This window comes from Falco biarmicus, chromosome 5 (genome assembly GCF_023638135.1).
Source record: "Falco biarmicus isolate bFalBia1 chromosome 5, bFalBia1.pri, whole genome shotgun sequence".
In the NCBI taxonomy this organism is placed as follows: domain Eukaryota; kingdom Metazoa; phylum Chordata; class Aves; order Falconiformes; family Falconidae; genus Falco; species Falco biarmicus.
In genome coordinates this window covers 90023336-90040735 of record NC_079292.1, presented here as the reverse complement: position 1 = coordinate 90040735, position 17400 = coordinate 90023336, and the positions used below count along the sequence as shown (strand labels likewise).

General features: G+C 38.5%; 1 protein-coding gene across 4 annotated transcripts in view; it reads right to left on the bottom strand.

Moving 5' to 3' along the window:
• The window catches only part of STXBP5L (syntaxin binding protein 5L), a 203097-nt gene that overhangs the window by 32791 nt on the left and 152906 nt on the right, over positions 1-17400 (bottom strand). Inside the window, exons 19-20 of one of the 4 annotated variants that reach the window (XM_056339640.1) lie at positions 17082-17153; positions 10058-10129 (exon numbers count right to left, since the gene is read on the bottom strand). In XM_056339640.1, coding sequence (XP_056195615.1) covers positions 10058-10129; positions 17082-17153 — 144 coding nt within the window. The remainder of the gene's footprint in view (positions 1-10057; positions 10130-17081; positions 17154-17400) is intronic. The other 3 variants (XM_056339641.1, XM_056339642.1, XM_056339643.1) reach the window with 3 other exon arrangements.

Below are 17400 nucleotides of genomic sequence, written 5' to 3'. Positions count from 1 at the left end.
CTTTTGTACATAGTTGTCCTGCTCCCCAGTCCTGGGGGTTTTAATGGTTACAATATTGTCCAGCTCCCAGCATGATTACAGGAAAGCTGATGATAAGGCAGTTTTTACCTCTGATATGCAACTTCTTTATATGACCCAATAAAGCCCTCACTGCTTCTAGCCAATTTGTTTCTTGCATTTCTGAAAATCTATAAATCCAGTCTTTTACAGATAAAATTTACCTTTCTTTTGTGTTATGATTTAGGATCTAAATCTATTTCATGCTATGCATCCTTCAAGATGATGTATTTTTAATAATACTGATAAAAATAAGTTTGATCCGTGGAATATGGTTTAGCCTTAGGTCCTACTCTATGGTTATTTTGGTAGTCTAAGTATTTGCCTACCCTCTTAATAGCTGCCCAATTATTTAGTGATAAATATTAATTTACAGGTCTATAGCTGCCTACATCACTCCTTTTACCTTTTTGGAGTATTATGAGTATTACAATAGTTCATTTTTTTTTTTTTTGGTTGTGTGTATTCCTACATTCCTAGTTTCTTAAACATCACAGTTGATGGAGTAAGTTATTCCAACTAAATCCCTCTGTACACGAAACCTGCACAATCTGAATTTCCCAGTGATTTTTCAACATTTATTTACTTAATCTTTATCAGGAGCTATTAGCAGTTCTCCAAGTTCTTCAGTCATTTATAATGTGGAAGACACGTTTATTACCCTGCCTTTTGCCTTGGGGAACAGTGCTGCGTTGGTTGATACATGCACGTGATTCCTAGTGACAGAAATTAAGTTCAGCTGCATTATGCAAGGATGTAATCTAACTTTTATTTCTATCTCTAAAAAGACACTCAAAGTAATGAGGCATGGCTACATGGCTTTTTCAGTCATCTTACACAAGAAACTTCCCATGAGAGCAAAACTAGAAAGGACTTCTTGAGACTGAGAATATTTAAAGACAAGTATAAAAATCTTTGTGTGAACCACACATTCCAACCCGAACGCCAGGAGCAACCCCCTTTATGTGGATATTTAAGAGGGCATTATCTACTCCAAATATTTTTAGGTTAGGCAAGATGTTGAATTTTCATTTTAGGTTTCTTGAGGTGAAATTTTTACTCTCACTATGCATTTCCACTGAAATATTAAAGAAAAATTGAGAAAAAGGTAACAACAAACTGTGTACTTATCAGTTGGGTGAGGTAAGTCTCAAGGAGAGGGCTGAGATACAAATGGCTGATTTCTGATCTGACTTCTCAGAAGTTCAAAGACACTATAAACTACAGATGTACTACCGTCTTATCACTGTCGTGGCTTGGAATTTGTACAAGTAAAGAAAACAGACTAGCGCATGCATTGGGTGTTACAGGCAGAGATAAACATCACTGACAAGCAGTTATAATGGCTCAAGCAGGCAAAAGGTCCTGGAGCCTTTTCATAGTAAAATGTTACACACAGAGTGTGTAATGATTGACAAAATACATCTACATGAAATAAATAAATATTCAACAAGCAAAATGCTGACAGCTGCCAACAGAACTGTATGGGTTAATAGGTGGTTTTTAGAAAGCCTTTTCAGACAAAGCCTCCGAGGTTATTGTGTTATCTCATGAATCAGTTGGTAAAATGTTTTGCCAATGAATGTAAGGAAGTTTAAAGCTGTTGGCTTTCGCCTACCGTACCAAGATCAGTCTTAAGATCTGTTGGCAGACTTAACTTTCTTGATCCTTTAACTGAAACAACAGAAAAAGGAGAAAGGCAGTTGTTAATAAGTAAGAAAGAAAAAGGAGCGAGGGACAACAACATGCCATCTTGTGCTTAACATCATGTTGCAAATTTGTAGCACTTTTTAAAATCAGCATATAAAGGCAGAATTATGGTTTAAATATTTTCATGTACACCATTCAGCAAAATGAATGTAACTGAACAAAGAAGCACTGGAATAAACATTACTCCAGCTCTCAAGAAGCGAATGGTGCTTTACACAGCTTTGGCTGTGTGCTGCAATATCTTACCTTGTGATGACAGGAATGATTAAAAAAACCTCAAATGAGATTAAGGCAAATATTGCAAATGCTGGTTATGCACCATAGCACAAATATTTAAACACCTGGAAACCAATTTAATAAGAGGGTGCAATGAAATGATGAGTTCTGATGACATCATACCTCAAGATACCATTTGAAAAAGAGCGGGCATATTGTACAGGTAATGGAGACAGAACACACCACTGGAATATCACGGAAAGGAAGACAGATTGCACAGAAACGAAATACAGCAGCTTTGGGATATAACATGGTGTTATCTAGACAACAAAATATTACACTCAATTTACTGAAAATTTAATTGTCTGTTGTGTTCCAATTATGCAAGAAAACTATGATTTTGCTTCTGTTCAAAAATGTTTTCATTTCCTTATATGCGAGCACATTTTTAAACAATGAACACCCGAGAACTGAAATGAAGCATGTCTTGTAGCAGCCAAAATGGCATTAAGTTTATTAAAAGAATGCCTTAAGAAATCTTTCATTAATTATTCAGAAGACTTAATGTCCAATATGGTTCTTTCATTTTGCATTCACTCAGTATTTGGTCACATTGTTTTCTGGCTTTTACCCCTTACCCATACTGTCTGTTACTAGAAGTGAACAATAAAGTTTTTGGCAGCTAACTATTATACTTCTACAGAAAGTCCCACACGGTAAGTATCATAGTGACAGGAACACAGGGACACATGAATATAAGGAACAAGTCCTTTGTCATTTCTATTTAATAAGCTTTTAGGTCAGAAGGATGCCCAGAACAGCCACTTACCATTTCAAGTCACAGAGCCCCTAAAAAGAAATTCTGTTTCATTCTTTCATGGTGTCATAAACTACGAAGCCTGCAATGTGGTAGAAGAAAATATCAGCTGACACCTACATTAGATGCTTTTTTTTTTCTTTCTTCAGGGAAGAGCAGAAGAGCCCTTCAGGCTCTTGAGCAACATTTCGCAACCATACCATTTGAAAAAGAGCGGGCATATTGTACAGGTAACGGAGACAGAACACACCACTGAAATATCACGGAAAGGATAGCCCTCCCAGTAACACATTTCTAGCTGTCACTTTAACTGGATGCTTTGGGACAAGGTGAAAAGATCTCTTCAGATCAACCCAGCATCAAAATACACATTGCTAACACTACTACGTGAAAATTCTCTAATTTAGATACCGAGTGTTAGGCTCCCACGTCCACTTTAGGCACACACACTAACAGCAGCTTGATTTTCAGAAGAGCCTTTTAAAACCATTCCATTTATCTGAGCAGCTGTCATACACTCTTGCAGACTGGATGGAGGATACTGCTCCAAAAAATCAGGGCTTTGCTATAGAGAAAAAAGCATCATTTGTGATAAAACCTCCTTTTAAAGGAAGGACAACATCTGGCCCAACCAGTCTGCTGAAAAAGGATTCCCAATTCCTAAGGAAGACTGTAGGACACTTTACTAACAGACTAGGATCTAGATTAGGATATTTCAGAGCTATAAAACCTAGCTGCAAATAACATCAGGAGCTTCTTTAGTGCTGTCATCATGGAGGCTTAGAGCTTTGCAAATTGGTGGTTTATTTAATGCTTTAATTTCTATGTTACAGGTGCTTCTGTACAACAGGAATTATATGTCTTGTGTTATATGCCACAGCTGTTCCCAAATTGCCGTATGTGTGTCTGAACTGCAAGACGGCAGAAATAGCTCCCAGCTATTTGTGTGCAGGCTCACACGGCACATGCAAAGCGTGCATTTTCTGATTCCGCTGAAGGACTGTAAACAGGCTTGATTTGGGAGCTGCCACAGCTGTGCGCAGTCAGAGCGGGCACACCACACTGAAGGCTGCCGTCTAACAGGCTGAGCATGCTGAGCCGGCCGAGGATTGGAAAGGAATATATAGCTGATGACTTGGTTTATGGGTACAGCGCTGGAATAGAGGACATGGGGAGCAGGTGGCCAAAGGAGACACAGCGCAGGGAAATGCAGGAAGCGCAGCTGAGGATGCCAGGAGTCACTCCTAGCGATATCTCCATCACCAAATTTGGAAATTTTTGGTGTAGGACATGATTGTGCTAGGACAGAGCGTGGACCCCTGTCAATAGACAGTATCTTTAAAGGTAAAAACAAAAGGAGCAGCTGGTTGCTTTCATGATTTACTGTGATTAAAGCTGTGCTTATTTTTTTTTATTAGGTAAAACTAACCTTTTACTGTTAAACAGGCCAGAATGCAGATATTATGTAACCTTTTTTTAGTACCCAAATCGTGTATATTTTACTCTACATTTATTATAAAGGAGGATCATGCATGTAATCCTATCTTGCTGAGAAAGAGCTTTTGAAAACCAGTTTAATTTAAGGATGGAGTATAAAGGTTAAAGAGGATAGGAGAGTGGTTTGTTACCGTTATCTGTTTGCATTCATGCTGGAGGCAGCCAGCAGAAATTGTGATGCCACAGTGCAAGGGCCAGACAGCCCCTGCCCAAAAGATCTTAATGTGTAAGAAGTCAAGTTATTGAACTGTGGGATGAGAAAGAGGCACAGACAGAGTTAGTAAGTACGGTCTGGCAGCTAGCTAAGCTGAGCACCCCGCTCTCCAGACCTGACAACATCCTATCTCACAGCCATACGGCTCCCATCACTCTTTCAACGACAACACCAAGGCACAACCGACAAATGCGTGCTTGCAGCTATGAATTTGGTGGTGTTTCCTTCAGCTACTACAGCAGGACCGTAGTCAGAGGATTTGATATTTTTTATAATGAAGGTGACTTCATAGAGCTATTTTTCTGTTAGGGAGCTTCCACCTCCCCAACACTTTGGAATATCAGTCCCAGTTCCCCACTGCTAAAACATGGATTTAAGAGCCTAATATTTAGCTACCTGGTTGGACAGGGTACACAGTAAGGTCCTGGAGATTTGGCTGCTGGGGGTCAGTGTACAGGCTGCCCATTTGCTTTGGTGGCCTCAGCAGCACTTTCCCGTAGGAGCTACTGTCAAGCTGACCCTGACTCCCTCTGCCCTGCGCTGCAGCTCCTGCCACGTCACTGCCACTTGTGCCTGGCCACTCCTGCTGACCCGGACCCAGGTGCCCGGACCGACATCCTCCCCGGTCCCTGGACCTGCCTGGCAGTCACCGGGCCATGTTTAGTCCTGGTGACCACCCCCAGAGCCACCCTGCTCCCTTGCTTAGCTCCTGCCTCCCCAGGCCAGAGCGGCCACTCGCCCCCGTTGGCGAGCTCCAGCCCCCTGGAACCCTGAGCCAGGCACCACGGGCTGCACGGGGGCCAGCCCTGCGCCAACCACCACGGCCCCAACCCAGGTCCCCATTTCCTCCCCTCCGCCACCTCACACTGCTCCCTGCTCCTTGCTAATCCCTACGGACACATCCCTTCTCAAGACCTTAAGTAAGAGCGAATTCATCTGATCCGAACTCCCCTCACGTATTGGAACAAGTGATAAAATGCACCTCGTATTCACGGTGCAGGAGCTAACCTCCCTTTAACGATTAATTTGCCTTCTGACTAGCAAACATTGTTTTTACTTCAATAAGTAGAAATGGTTATGCTGGCAGTGTTATCAATAATTAAGATTCAAAATAAATTACACTCTTTGTTTTCCACGCACACAAAATGTTTTGAAAAATTTACTTTCTTGCTTGTTTTCCAGGAGAATATAATGTTCAAACTGAGCCACATCTCTTCAGCTACTCTGCAGTTACCCATGAATTAAAAAAAGGCAACTTTTAGAAATTTAATAATATTCTTCTCAAAACAAAGCTATTTAAAAACATTTCATGTAGGAAAGCAGAAGCCTGGCATGACATGGGCCTAATCCCAGCAGATTTCATCAGCAGAATGAATCAGGATAGCAGCGCTTGGAAATCATGGTTCTTATAAAAGCTCATAATCTTGCCATTATGAACCTGTTCCAATGCTCATGGGAATCAACTGCAGAATTCTTTACATAGCCTTCTCTAAGCTTTATAGAATTAAAAGCATTTTGGATGTGAGCCCCCAGTGTGAAAATGATTTCTTAAGAAAAAATATAAATGCACTTTCAGTTTAGAACATGCATTTGAGAAGTCATTCTCCTATACACAGACTGATGACGTTCTTCCTTCTGGTCTTTGAAAAAAAGTCAAAATTGTCCATCACATCTTACACAACAAAGTTAAATGATCTCTCAAAGATGCATTTTCATGTGCTCACAGTATATTCGCAACTACTTCCATACAAAGCTGCATGGAAGTGGCTAAACAGTAAGGGACGTATATATTATACAATTATATATATTATATTCCAAAGAGCCCCTGATTAAGTTTTCCTAATGAGATGATAAAAATAAAGGTAAACTTTACTGGAATGGGTACCGTTCCGTAACACATTATGTAGTCATTAACTGTGTTACTCCACAGAGCACCATTCACGTTAGGAGTGCTTACAACGCCTCAGAGGGGCTTTTTGGTTTAGAGCTACTGAGCTCTCCAATAGCGCCGTGAATGTATGCAAAGAGTGACTGCAGCACAAAGCCCTAACTTTTGACCTCCAAATGGCAAACAATGATCAAAATGCAGCTTGACTTTCTCCATCAAAAGAACACGGCATACACAAGTAAGAAGAAAATAGCCTGATGGAATTGAAAAATCCTGGCCTCCACTGTTCTTTATATGATCTGTGGGGTTTTTTAAGCCAATCAAATACCGTTCTATGGCATGCCGTGCCGCACCACTGTCTCATGAAACATACTTTATATAGATAAGGTTTTTTGGGTTTTATTTTAAAGGGGTTATTGTTCCACAATTTTTACCAATGTTATTCCATATATATTGCTATATCTGGAATATATTTTACTTACAGTGGAAACACCACCACTCAGATATTCACAAATAAGCAGAATCTTTCAAATGGCTTTATTAACTTTTCGTCTTCCTGTATAGTACTGGAAATCCACCATTATAGTATTTGAATAATGATTTAATTAAGATACCAGTGGTTAAGGAAGATTATTATTCTCATCTGCCTACCATTCTTAAAATGCAAGGTTGTCACTTGCTGCTACTCTCTGTGTGGCGCTGTGAATTTCACAAAGATTTTCATCAAATGGTTTAATTTCATGTTCTAGTCTGAAAGACATACAGAACGGCATTCTGATTTTTCAATTACGTTGTCTGCAAAGCCATGCTTTAGCAAACAGAACAGGAGGAGCAGCTGAAAAGACTATCTTGTGAAACAAGTTTAAAATATTGCTTAATGGAAGAAGCTGGATTTGTACTGAGTTAGAAACTAGCCCTGCATGTAAAACAAGGAGCATCCTTCAGCACGGAGTCCCTTGCTCAGTGCTCCAACACTCCTATCAGTGATAGAACACAAATGCCTAATCCCGATTTGGGGCAGGGGACAAAAGAAACAAAGCTGGCTCTGCAGAAGCATAGTCAGAGGTTTAAACACTGACAAGCAGTAGGATGTAGGAAAAATATATTTTTCGGGGAAACCAAGATGGTTCAGGCAGGCTAAGTAATGTTCAGGATCAGACCAAGAGATGAGGAGGAAGATTTTTCAAGTTCTTCAAGAAGCCTTTATCAACACTGTTCTTATGGGCCTGACTGGAACTGAAATCCAAGTTGCTAATGACTCTTAGATGTAAAACTGTTTGCATCTACATTGGCAATTAGCGTGCTGGAGGGATTCTTCCTAAGCATTGTCCTGGAGCCTCAAAGCATGCATGCAGGCACATCAATGTTGTTCCTCAAATCATTCCTCTTCTGATGGAACTAAGGATGGAGCTGCTTACTGGCATGCCATCACGTGCGTAGCGTTTGTCATGTGACTAGTGTCCTCAGGCTGTTTGCACTTTGCATATGTATTGTACAGGGGGCCGGTAACTGGCACGAACTTCACTGCCAGGTGAAGAACTGGCATTGCTGTGGTCTGGTGACCATAATGAACTGCAACAAAACAAACTGTTCCTTCTGTCTTTACAACCTCATCGGCTGGTGACGTAGCCATACCCAGTAGGACCCTCCTTGAGCAGCAACTTGAATCACTTGACTCAGCAGCCAAGTGTGCCTTCTGTTTTCGCTGAACTTCTGGAGGATAAAGTCTTGGATCTTGTGGTCACGGGTTTTACAAACACAGCTATCAGGGGACTCTGCAGAGTACAGGACACCTCATTACAGAGCTTGTGTGCCATGAACGTTAAAGAGACCAAAGGCAAGACTGGAAGTAGAAGGATCCTGCCTGACGAACCTGTAACTATGCAGATCTGCAAGTTGTGTTCTACGAGAAAGAAATGTCAGCCAGTATAAAGGCTGAAGTAGCTGCGAGCCTGTGCTGATAAGCACAAGGTAGTTCCACAAGTTCTTAGGTCACACAGATGACTAGACTGGATTGCGTCCAGTTTTAGAAAGATGTATGCCAAAGCAAAATCATTTTAGTTGTGCATTAATTTGAAAAAAGAAAAATAATATCAGTCACAGTAAAAGTAACTTCTATTTTAAAAAGCAGTTAACTCTAATAATAGTTTCTGCCTACAAAAATTGCACCTGATTTCCCATTTTGAAGTTCCAAATATAGCTTGGAAAACAACATGGAAGGGCTAAAATAGGAAATATTCATAAATATCCCATGTTTTCCCTGCTGAATGATCTCCAAAACAGAAAAGCAGAATAAATTTTGGAGCAAATTATATTAAATTTATCTAAAACAGATATTTCTGATCAACAGCTGAATAAGAAATTGAATTTAACTGCAGAAAAAATAAGGTTTTATAGGAGTCAGTCATCATTATAGAACTTAGCATATGCACAGATGTTTACCAAGTCAGTGATCCCTTAGTTTTCAGAAAAGAGAGAGTTTCTAGCTTTTTTCTGGAGAGAGGATTGAAAGGATGAATCCCAGTTAGCCACACAGTAGTCTTAATTATACTGAGTTATCAAATGTTTTATTTTAAAGCCCATATCATGAGTTTGAGGCCCAGCTTAAGAGTTTGAGCTAGTGTTATACCAATATTTCACTTTGATATTACCATGTTTACAGAATTCGGTTGCAAATAGTACAAGGAAATATATATTTCAAAACAGCTGTTTTGTTTTAGTTCTTGATACGTCAGGGAAACCCTTTTGTTAGTGTCATTTTTCTAAGTTACTAATTAATGGCCTCCATTCCAGATTAATATGTCCTGTTATAATAAAGTAAAATACGTGAAATAATATCAGAGAATTTGAATAGCATCTTTGTGGAAATTTGTTACTGAAACTAAGGCAAAAAATCTATCAATACTTACCAAACTACAAGAAGTGTGATATGCATACCACAAGCAAAACGAATGTATCACAGCTATACCTCCTTATTTTCCATCACATTTAAAAGTCAGCTACTAGAAAGGAGTTCTAAGCAACGATTTTTATAAAGAGATCAATGCGGACTAGGCACTTGCAGGAAAAAAATCTCTAGGAATGAGATCAACTCCACCTTCTGAAGGACTATGGGTAAAATGGGAAACGTTTATAAATTTTTAAATGGCCAAGATTTCACTGCTGGGTTAAAGCGGTTGGTGAGTATTTTAATTTGAGGTTACGCTTCCAGTATAAATTACATAACTTAGCCACTGGTGAGTTCTAATGGTTAAAATTTACCATCTCCATATTGCTGGTTTTCAACTAATTTCTCTGCATGCACATATGCATAATATATATATAAAATTACAAGGTCTCCCTACTGAAAAGAAAGAAGTCAAAGTCTTTTAAGAAAACAAGAGAAACAAGCCTCTAATAGGAGGATATAGGAATACACCTGCATGATGTTGTTAATTCAAATGTTTTCATACTCTTCACCTCAAGATGTATCATGTACCTGTAATTTTTCTTTAAGTAAATAGACTTAGGATTTTATTGTGCTATGTAATAAGCACGTCTCCAGTAATTCCTTCTCTTTGGAACTGTAACTATGCACTTCACTTCTTTGGGATTAATGAAACACAGTGATGCATGACATGAATGGCTTATACAGACTGCAGGAAGAGAAGCCAATCACCTTTACCTGAAGTGGGAGACTTGCAACGCTCTAGCTCCAGGGAAACTGGACTGTCACTGAGTTCAGTCAGGCCTGAAAAACGGAGTTAAAAAGTTAAGTTACAATCTAACAGGGCATGCTTCAACTTTCTTGGCTGATGGTATTCTGCACTTTAAAGTCAGTTTGGAGAAAGAAACAGTGTGAAATGTGAGGCAAATATTTTCAGGTAACTGCAGTTATCAGGCTGTCACTGCAGAAATTTAGGTCTGGTTTTAAAAAATCATGCCTCTTGTTAACTCAGGTTTGTTTTCTGAGTGCCTCAGGGTAGACAAAGAGTGACTGTACCTAACAAGAGAAAACAAGTAAATATAGTTTAAAATTTAAATGTCTGTGATATGAATCGAACTTACTCATCCCTGTCAACCTGATGTGAAACAACTCAACAACTCTATGCTTTCAACTGCTGCAAAATTAAGGGAGGAGACCTTAAGCCAGAGGGAGAAGAGGAAAAAAAACCCCAAAACCCAAAAAACACCCCAGTACTGGTGAAAGAAGAAAGCGAATAAAAAAAAATAAATTACTGCTACTACGCAATATTAGGAACTTCTCTAGGAATTCACACAGGACAGCTCTTTTTAAAGGGCACAGAGGCAATGGTAATGCTATCTGAATGTAACACAGAATTTTAGGACAAGATAGCTCACGTACTGTTCATAAATACTTGTGAGGAACTTGTTTTCAGCAGTCTACAGTGGAAGACGGCAACAAGTAATCTTAGTTTATACTGCTTAAGCTCGGGCTTGTTTCTGTGATCAAACTAAGATTCCACCTTTGGCACAGGTCACATGTACAGGTTTAAATGTGCCTTTTGGCATGCCGGGGGCGGGGTGGGGTGTGAAGTCTGAGCTCGTGCTATCCTTTACCATGGCCTAGCTGCTGAGTGGGTAAACTGGGCACGGCCGTACCTGCTCAAATGTACCCTTCATACGTACCCCATGGTGCACGCTTGCTATATGGAGCCCTGCCACTTCATGCTACTGGGGACTGGCAGGCAGCCCAGCACCAGGCACCTGCCTGCTAGAAACCGGCCTCAGCCCTCAGGTCACAGAGCCTAAGGAGCGTTAATCCACATTCAGATGTGCATGACTGTCATGCCTACACTGTGTTTACACACGCTCTGCGTATGTATCCTGGAAGTCAAATGTCCTATTGCAACCTTTCAATGTGCTTTAAGCTGGCACCATGACTCCTGCAATGTGACATATTTTAATTTTTATGGCTTCTGGACCCTCAGGCTCACAGATCCTCATCTCTAAAATTCACAGACTCTTGTTAAAAAAAAATAATAAAAAATCTGCTACCATTGGGTGACCAGTGCTGTTCTCTTCATATTGAAAACAATGGGACCTTAATATCTTTTTAATTTTGAACTTTTCTGAGAAATGGGAAGAATCCAGAGTCCAAAAAAGCAGATTAAAAACCTTCTACCACTAACCAAGCTGTGTGAGTGCTTAGAACAACTTTGAGCATGCTTTGGAAAAACAGCAGTATCGATTTGGCGCATTAAGTCAGTAGTAAAGACATCTTTGCTCCCGATTTTTAAGCAAGAAAAGATCATAATCTAGATACTAATGTTGAAAACCATATATATATATATATGTATATGTATATATATATATTTTTTAGAAGCATTCTTGAATCCTTGAGTCAACTTAGAATCTGTGAGGGAATTTTATGTTCCAATCAATTGTGAGTCCAGTCATTTTTGCTGTTATGACTGAATTCAAGAATTGCAGCCATTTAGGGACCCTCTCTACATATAGCTTTCTTACATCAAGTCTTCTACCCAACTCTGGTGTTTCTGTATGTACCTAGAGATTTGGGACATAATTGGTTTTTGCTGCAGAACTGCAAAGAACAGTGGGACCAAGTTTGGCACATTCGCATAGCATCAGAGGCCTTGGATAAATAAAATGAAATATTAAACATTTTCTTTTGTAAACGCAGGATTTGACATACTAATATATTAACAGTATGGTTACGATGTGATTAATGAAATGCTTCTAAACCTTGTGCAGTTACTATTCATGATAGTTACAATGTCAAATGCCAGGTCAGATTTTGCTTCTAAACGGTTTCTTTTTTGTGTGTGAGATTGCAGAAATGATACTACAGCTCAGTATAAATTATGGTGCCACTGACTTCAGTATGAAAGGTACCAAATTGCACCACTGTTCTGAAAAACCAAGAGCAACCACCGTGAGACTACCACAAGCCCTTTATGTTTGGCAACAGTTTTCCAACTTAGAACAGTAAAGATACATTTCAGGTTATGGTGAACACGTGAACTTCTCTACAAATCTAAATGACTTGTCAAGTCTCTATCACCTTTAACAATGGCCACCAACAGATGCTTTTTTTAAAAAAATAAAAATACAGTAAGTCCCCATGTTAAGCATAAGTGGTACTACGTGCCCTGCACAAGGGCATTGTCTTAACCTCAGACACTTAGATTTGCTCAAGCAATTTCTTTTTTTTATTTGCTTAAGCAAATAAGCAGATTTTCTCCTGCCACAAATCTTTCTTGCTCAGAAATATTATGACTTATTGTTATCCACCCATGTATCCAGTCTCTTTTAATCTTACTAAATTCTAAATCCCAAAGTTGTTACACAGCCATGAATTGCACTATCATCCTTCACTGAAGGGAATAAACATACATTTGTCAATTTTTATGTGTTGCCTTTGATTCCATTAAATGTCTTTTGTTTCCCTTTGAGATGAGGAAGGCAGCTCTCAAGCTTTTCTTTGTACTACTGTTTATTTTCTACTGTCATCTCCTTTGTAAGGAAACCAAGCTAAATCTTTTCAATAATTTATCATGTGTATTTCCACACAATTCAGCTTCCCTCGAATGTTTGAGAGACTGCAACAGCTACTGAAGTTAGATTACAAATATATTTTCATTTTGAAGTTCTGTAAGCCCAATCTGTGTCCCAAGACATTTTAGCTAATTCTAGTCAAAAACCCCCATCCCAGCAAATTTTGAGTCCAGGTAGAGCAAGAACACAGCAGCAAAACTAAAGGCAAATAACTGAGACTGGCCATGTAAACAACCACCTGTGAGAAGATACACCCACTGACATTATAAAGAAGTGGGCTTTGATTTGAAAAAAATTATAAAAATGTGAAAATCCTGCAAGATGTAATTATATCACATTAGGCATTAAAGCACTTTAGAAGACATTTCACAGGATGGCCAGGGTTGGAAAGGACCTCTGAAGACCTGCTAGTCCAACCCCCTGCTCAAGCAGGGTCACCCACCACGTCCCATGGATACTTTTCAAGATTACTGTAGTTTCCATTTCCTCATCATTAGGGGATCAAAAACCCCATACTGTCTATAGCAAGGCATAACAACTTTTAAGAACTCATAATTTAAAATTTCTATCTCTGATTAAATCCTTCAGACTGATTATTTACTTAAAAGCACCCAAAGCCAGCACATCTTTGCTTATAAATAAATGAATTATAATTTATCATAAATATTCACACGCCAATAAATAAGCCCAGTGTTATCTTAATCCATCATCTTCACAATGAATTTCCATACTATGTTTTCTTTGTGTTTAAATATGATGTGTTCCTTGAAATGACAGTTAGTTCAGAATATAGCTGTCGACTTAAAACTCAACCTATATTAGCTTCTACTGTGTTGTCAGGTGTGATTTAAAGTGTCAATTACTAATAGCTAATGACTCATAACACAGTTTTCCATGTCCTCCTGTCAGACCAAGGTTACTTTTGCTCACATCCTCTCAAGGGACTGGCCTGAAAGAGGAACAAGGAGATCTCACTGAAAATTCTTCATTCTGAAAATTATTTCCTATGGATCAACATCCTTTTAAACTTGCTGACTTTCTGGATGCTTCAAAAATTTATTTTCTTGTTTTACCAACAGATGGTATGAATTTCTACTAGGAGATGCAAATTGCTTTTACAAGTTGGTATTGGTATTTTTATATTCTGCTGCAAGGATGATCTCTGTAGATGCAGTAAATGTACTTGTTTTAATATCTGAATATATGTTGCTATCTAGCACTAGGTAATAACATGTACCATTTTATTTCAACTTAAGAGAAAAAAGAAAAAAAAAAAGGAATCCCAACCAAACACCACCACAGTTCTGCACTACTGCAGAGAGAGTTTATTTTATTTGGCTTGGCACATGCTCTCGCTACAAAGGCAGGTGGCTGCCAGCAGCTGTGTATCAGAAGGGGCAGGACATCAACACCAGAAAGCTACCTCCAGCTCTGCACTTACCTCACCTTAGCCTCTTACTTTCCTCAAATTACTTCCCTGCTAGGACAATTTGGTTTCAGTCTCTGCTGTTATGTATGTCTAGAACTCATCACATTTCTCCTTCTAATTTCTTCTCTTCTTGCTTCTCCCTTCCCACTTGCACCTCCCAAACCAGAGCATGTGCTGTCTTAATCCTTAAGTCCACTCTAGTTGCTTTTGAGTCTAGCTTACACACGTATACATTACTCTTACCAAGCTCTCTATAGATGTATTGGCTAGGACGTGAAACAATTATTTCACCAACTGTGCTTTGAATATTGGATGACCTTGACATGGGTGATTTTGTCTTTCCTTTGGAAAACCTCTCCAACATACTGCTTCTTTTCCTTGTTTGATGGGGTTTTTTTCCCCTTTCGCTCTTTAGTTGCAAGGCACCCCAGACTGAAACATCAATACTTTCTCTCTTTGTCCCAGGATTTGAGGAGGTTCTCTCACATAAACAGGGCAATAAATATCTTCTTTTGATATTTGAATGATTCATAAATATGCATCTCTAACTTACATGACTTCCATCCAAGTTAAAGTAGTAATCCTGTCTTTCTAAAATTTACTCACAAGTGTCCAGACATAAATTTAACATTGCCAAGATAAACTGCTTTTTTGTGCTGAATTCTCCTCTTTACTACTTCAAAGCAGCTGACAGCACCACTGTCTTCCCTGATACTCTAATCCACAATACTGTTTCATCCCTGGGACATCACACTTTAACTCTCGGATTCCGGCTGAATACTGAACTAGACTGTTTCTTCCTGTAAATCACCTCAAAAATGACTGACAAAAAGTCTAAGTATTTTGCTCACTGATAATCTCTTTTTTGGCTTCAGTGCCTGCAAGTCTTATTTTCTCAAACTGATCCTCATGAAATTATCTTCCTGGTTCATTACTTAATTGAATCAACTTCTGACATGCCTTCCCATTAACTTCCATTTTCATTTATATAACCCTCAAAACTTTAGACATAATGCTTATGTTATCACATGACTGCTGCTGCTTTTCCCTTAATAATATCAGCTTCAACTACACAATTTCCAAAAAGAATTTATTTTTCTTTTCCCATCATCATCTCTTATGAGAAGAGATAAAGTTGTACGCAAAATCCTAAATCCATTCTCAATACCCCTTTTAAAACTCCTAACTCAGATAAGACATGTAACAAAACATAACTTGAGAATGACTTAGCAAGATATTTTACAGTCTCTGATATTCTTGCCTTGTTATCTTATTGCCTGGTGCATCTTTCAGATCATACAGTACATACTCTTGTATAAATATCAAATGGAAAAAGCAATAACCAAATAATTTTTGAGGAAAGAAATTAAGTTGTTAATGATCTTGCACAAGAGTCAGACTCATACTCTTCAGTTATGATGTATACAGAAAGATTTTGTGGACTTTTCTGATTTTGTGGTTGAAGATGGAAACAAGGTCATACATTTTCAGCTATGAAAAACTGTGCTCTGTGCCTGTCATTTTGAATGAAAAAGTTGGTTATTTTTGCTCTTAGAATTTATTAATTTTTCAGTAGGGGAAAGCCCCCAAACCTTTGACTTCTGTCTGTCCCTCGGGTTCTCTGTTACACACCTGACATTAGCCAGACCAGACTAAAGCTTTAAGACATTATACACCAAATCTTTTTACGGACTGCTGAATTTGTAACTGGACTAGTTGTTTAACTAAACAGGCCACCTTTTATGAAGTACTATGAAATAAAAATCATAGAAATCAATTGATAACAATCTAGAAAGACAGAATAGACTTTCTTGTGCAAGTGTACAAATTATTTTAATAGCTACACAATTCTGTATTTATGTGGGATGATAAAACAACTGCCACTTCTTTACCTTGCCTATACCAAGTATTTAATGTAAAATTGCCTATCCAGTTGTTCTGTGAAAACTACTGTAAAATGAATAAGAGGCATCCTGGAGACCTAATTACATATAAGCACTGCAGTTAATTAAGATACATACAGCTCATCTGTTGAACAGTAATTTTTGAAAAATTAATAATAGCTTTGTTCATTACATTCTGCAGTGATGAATACCAATATTTAAATTGCGTATCACTATAACTCAAAATTTAAAGATATTAAAAACATTAATTTTCACAGCTCTCTTTGATGTATGTATTTTTATTCCCGTTTTACATTCCCCATTAAAGATCAGAGGCATGGGATGGTTCCCCAAAGCCAAGTATTCAAGTACCAAACCAAGATTAAAATTTTAAATTTCACAGCACCCAATCCAATTGGTACTCTTTTAAGCAACATTACTCTTCTGAAAATAGGGAAGAATTAATTAATAACTACAACCAGGCAGTGCCATTGCAAAACAAGAAATGCTTCATATAAGTGAATGTACACTGACATGAATATAAAACCAAAGAAAGATACTGTCATCAAGAAAGTAACATTGTTGAAAAATCATTTCTAAGGCCCAGTCTGCCCCACATAAGTCACTGGGGTTTTCTCATTGACTCTTGGAAGAAGAAAACAGATCTGAAGTATCTGTATAATAAAGACAATTGTCAAAATTAAGCATGGTTGACATCACAGAAGGTAGTAAGTTTGCATGCAAGCTGAATGTGTTTAAACAAAACACATTACAAAGCACAAATACACGGGTTTAAGTCAGGCATAGTCCAATCATGAGAAAGCTGTTTGCCTAACCGTCATAGAACTTACTCTGATAGGAAGTACGGATCCGTTTCGTTAAATCTGGATAAAAGTTAGACAGGCCACGCATGCAAAAGTTGTCTTTGGAACATGCCAGTACACCAGCATCAGCAGCAGGCAGAGGAAAGAGAGAAAAAACAGTCTAAAGTGAAAGGACGTGATAATCATAACCAGCATCTAGAACAGCCAAGGTGAAGAAATTTCAGCAGATGCTTACCTTCCAATTGGGAGATATAACAAGAAAAATCAAAAAAGTAAAAGACATGGGATGGATGGTGAGAAAGCAGCTGAGGCTTTTTTTAGATGCATAGTTTCTATAAGCAATCTA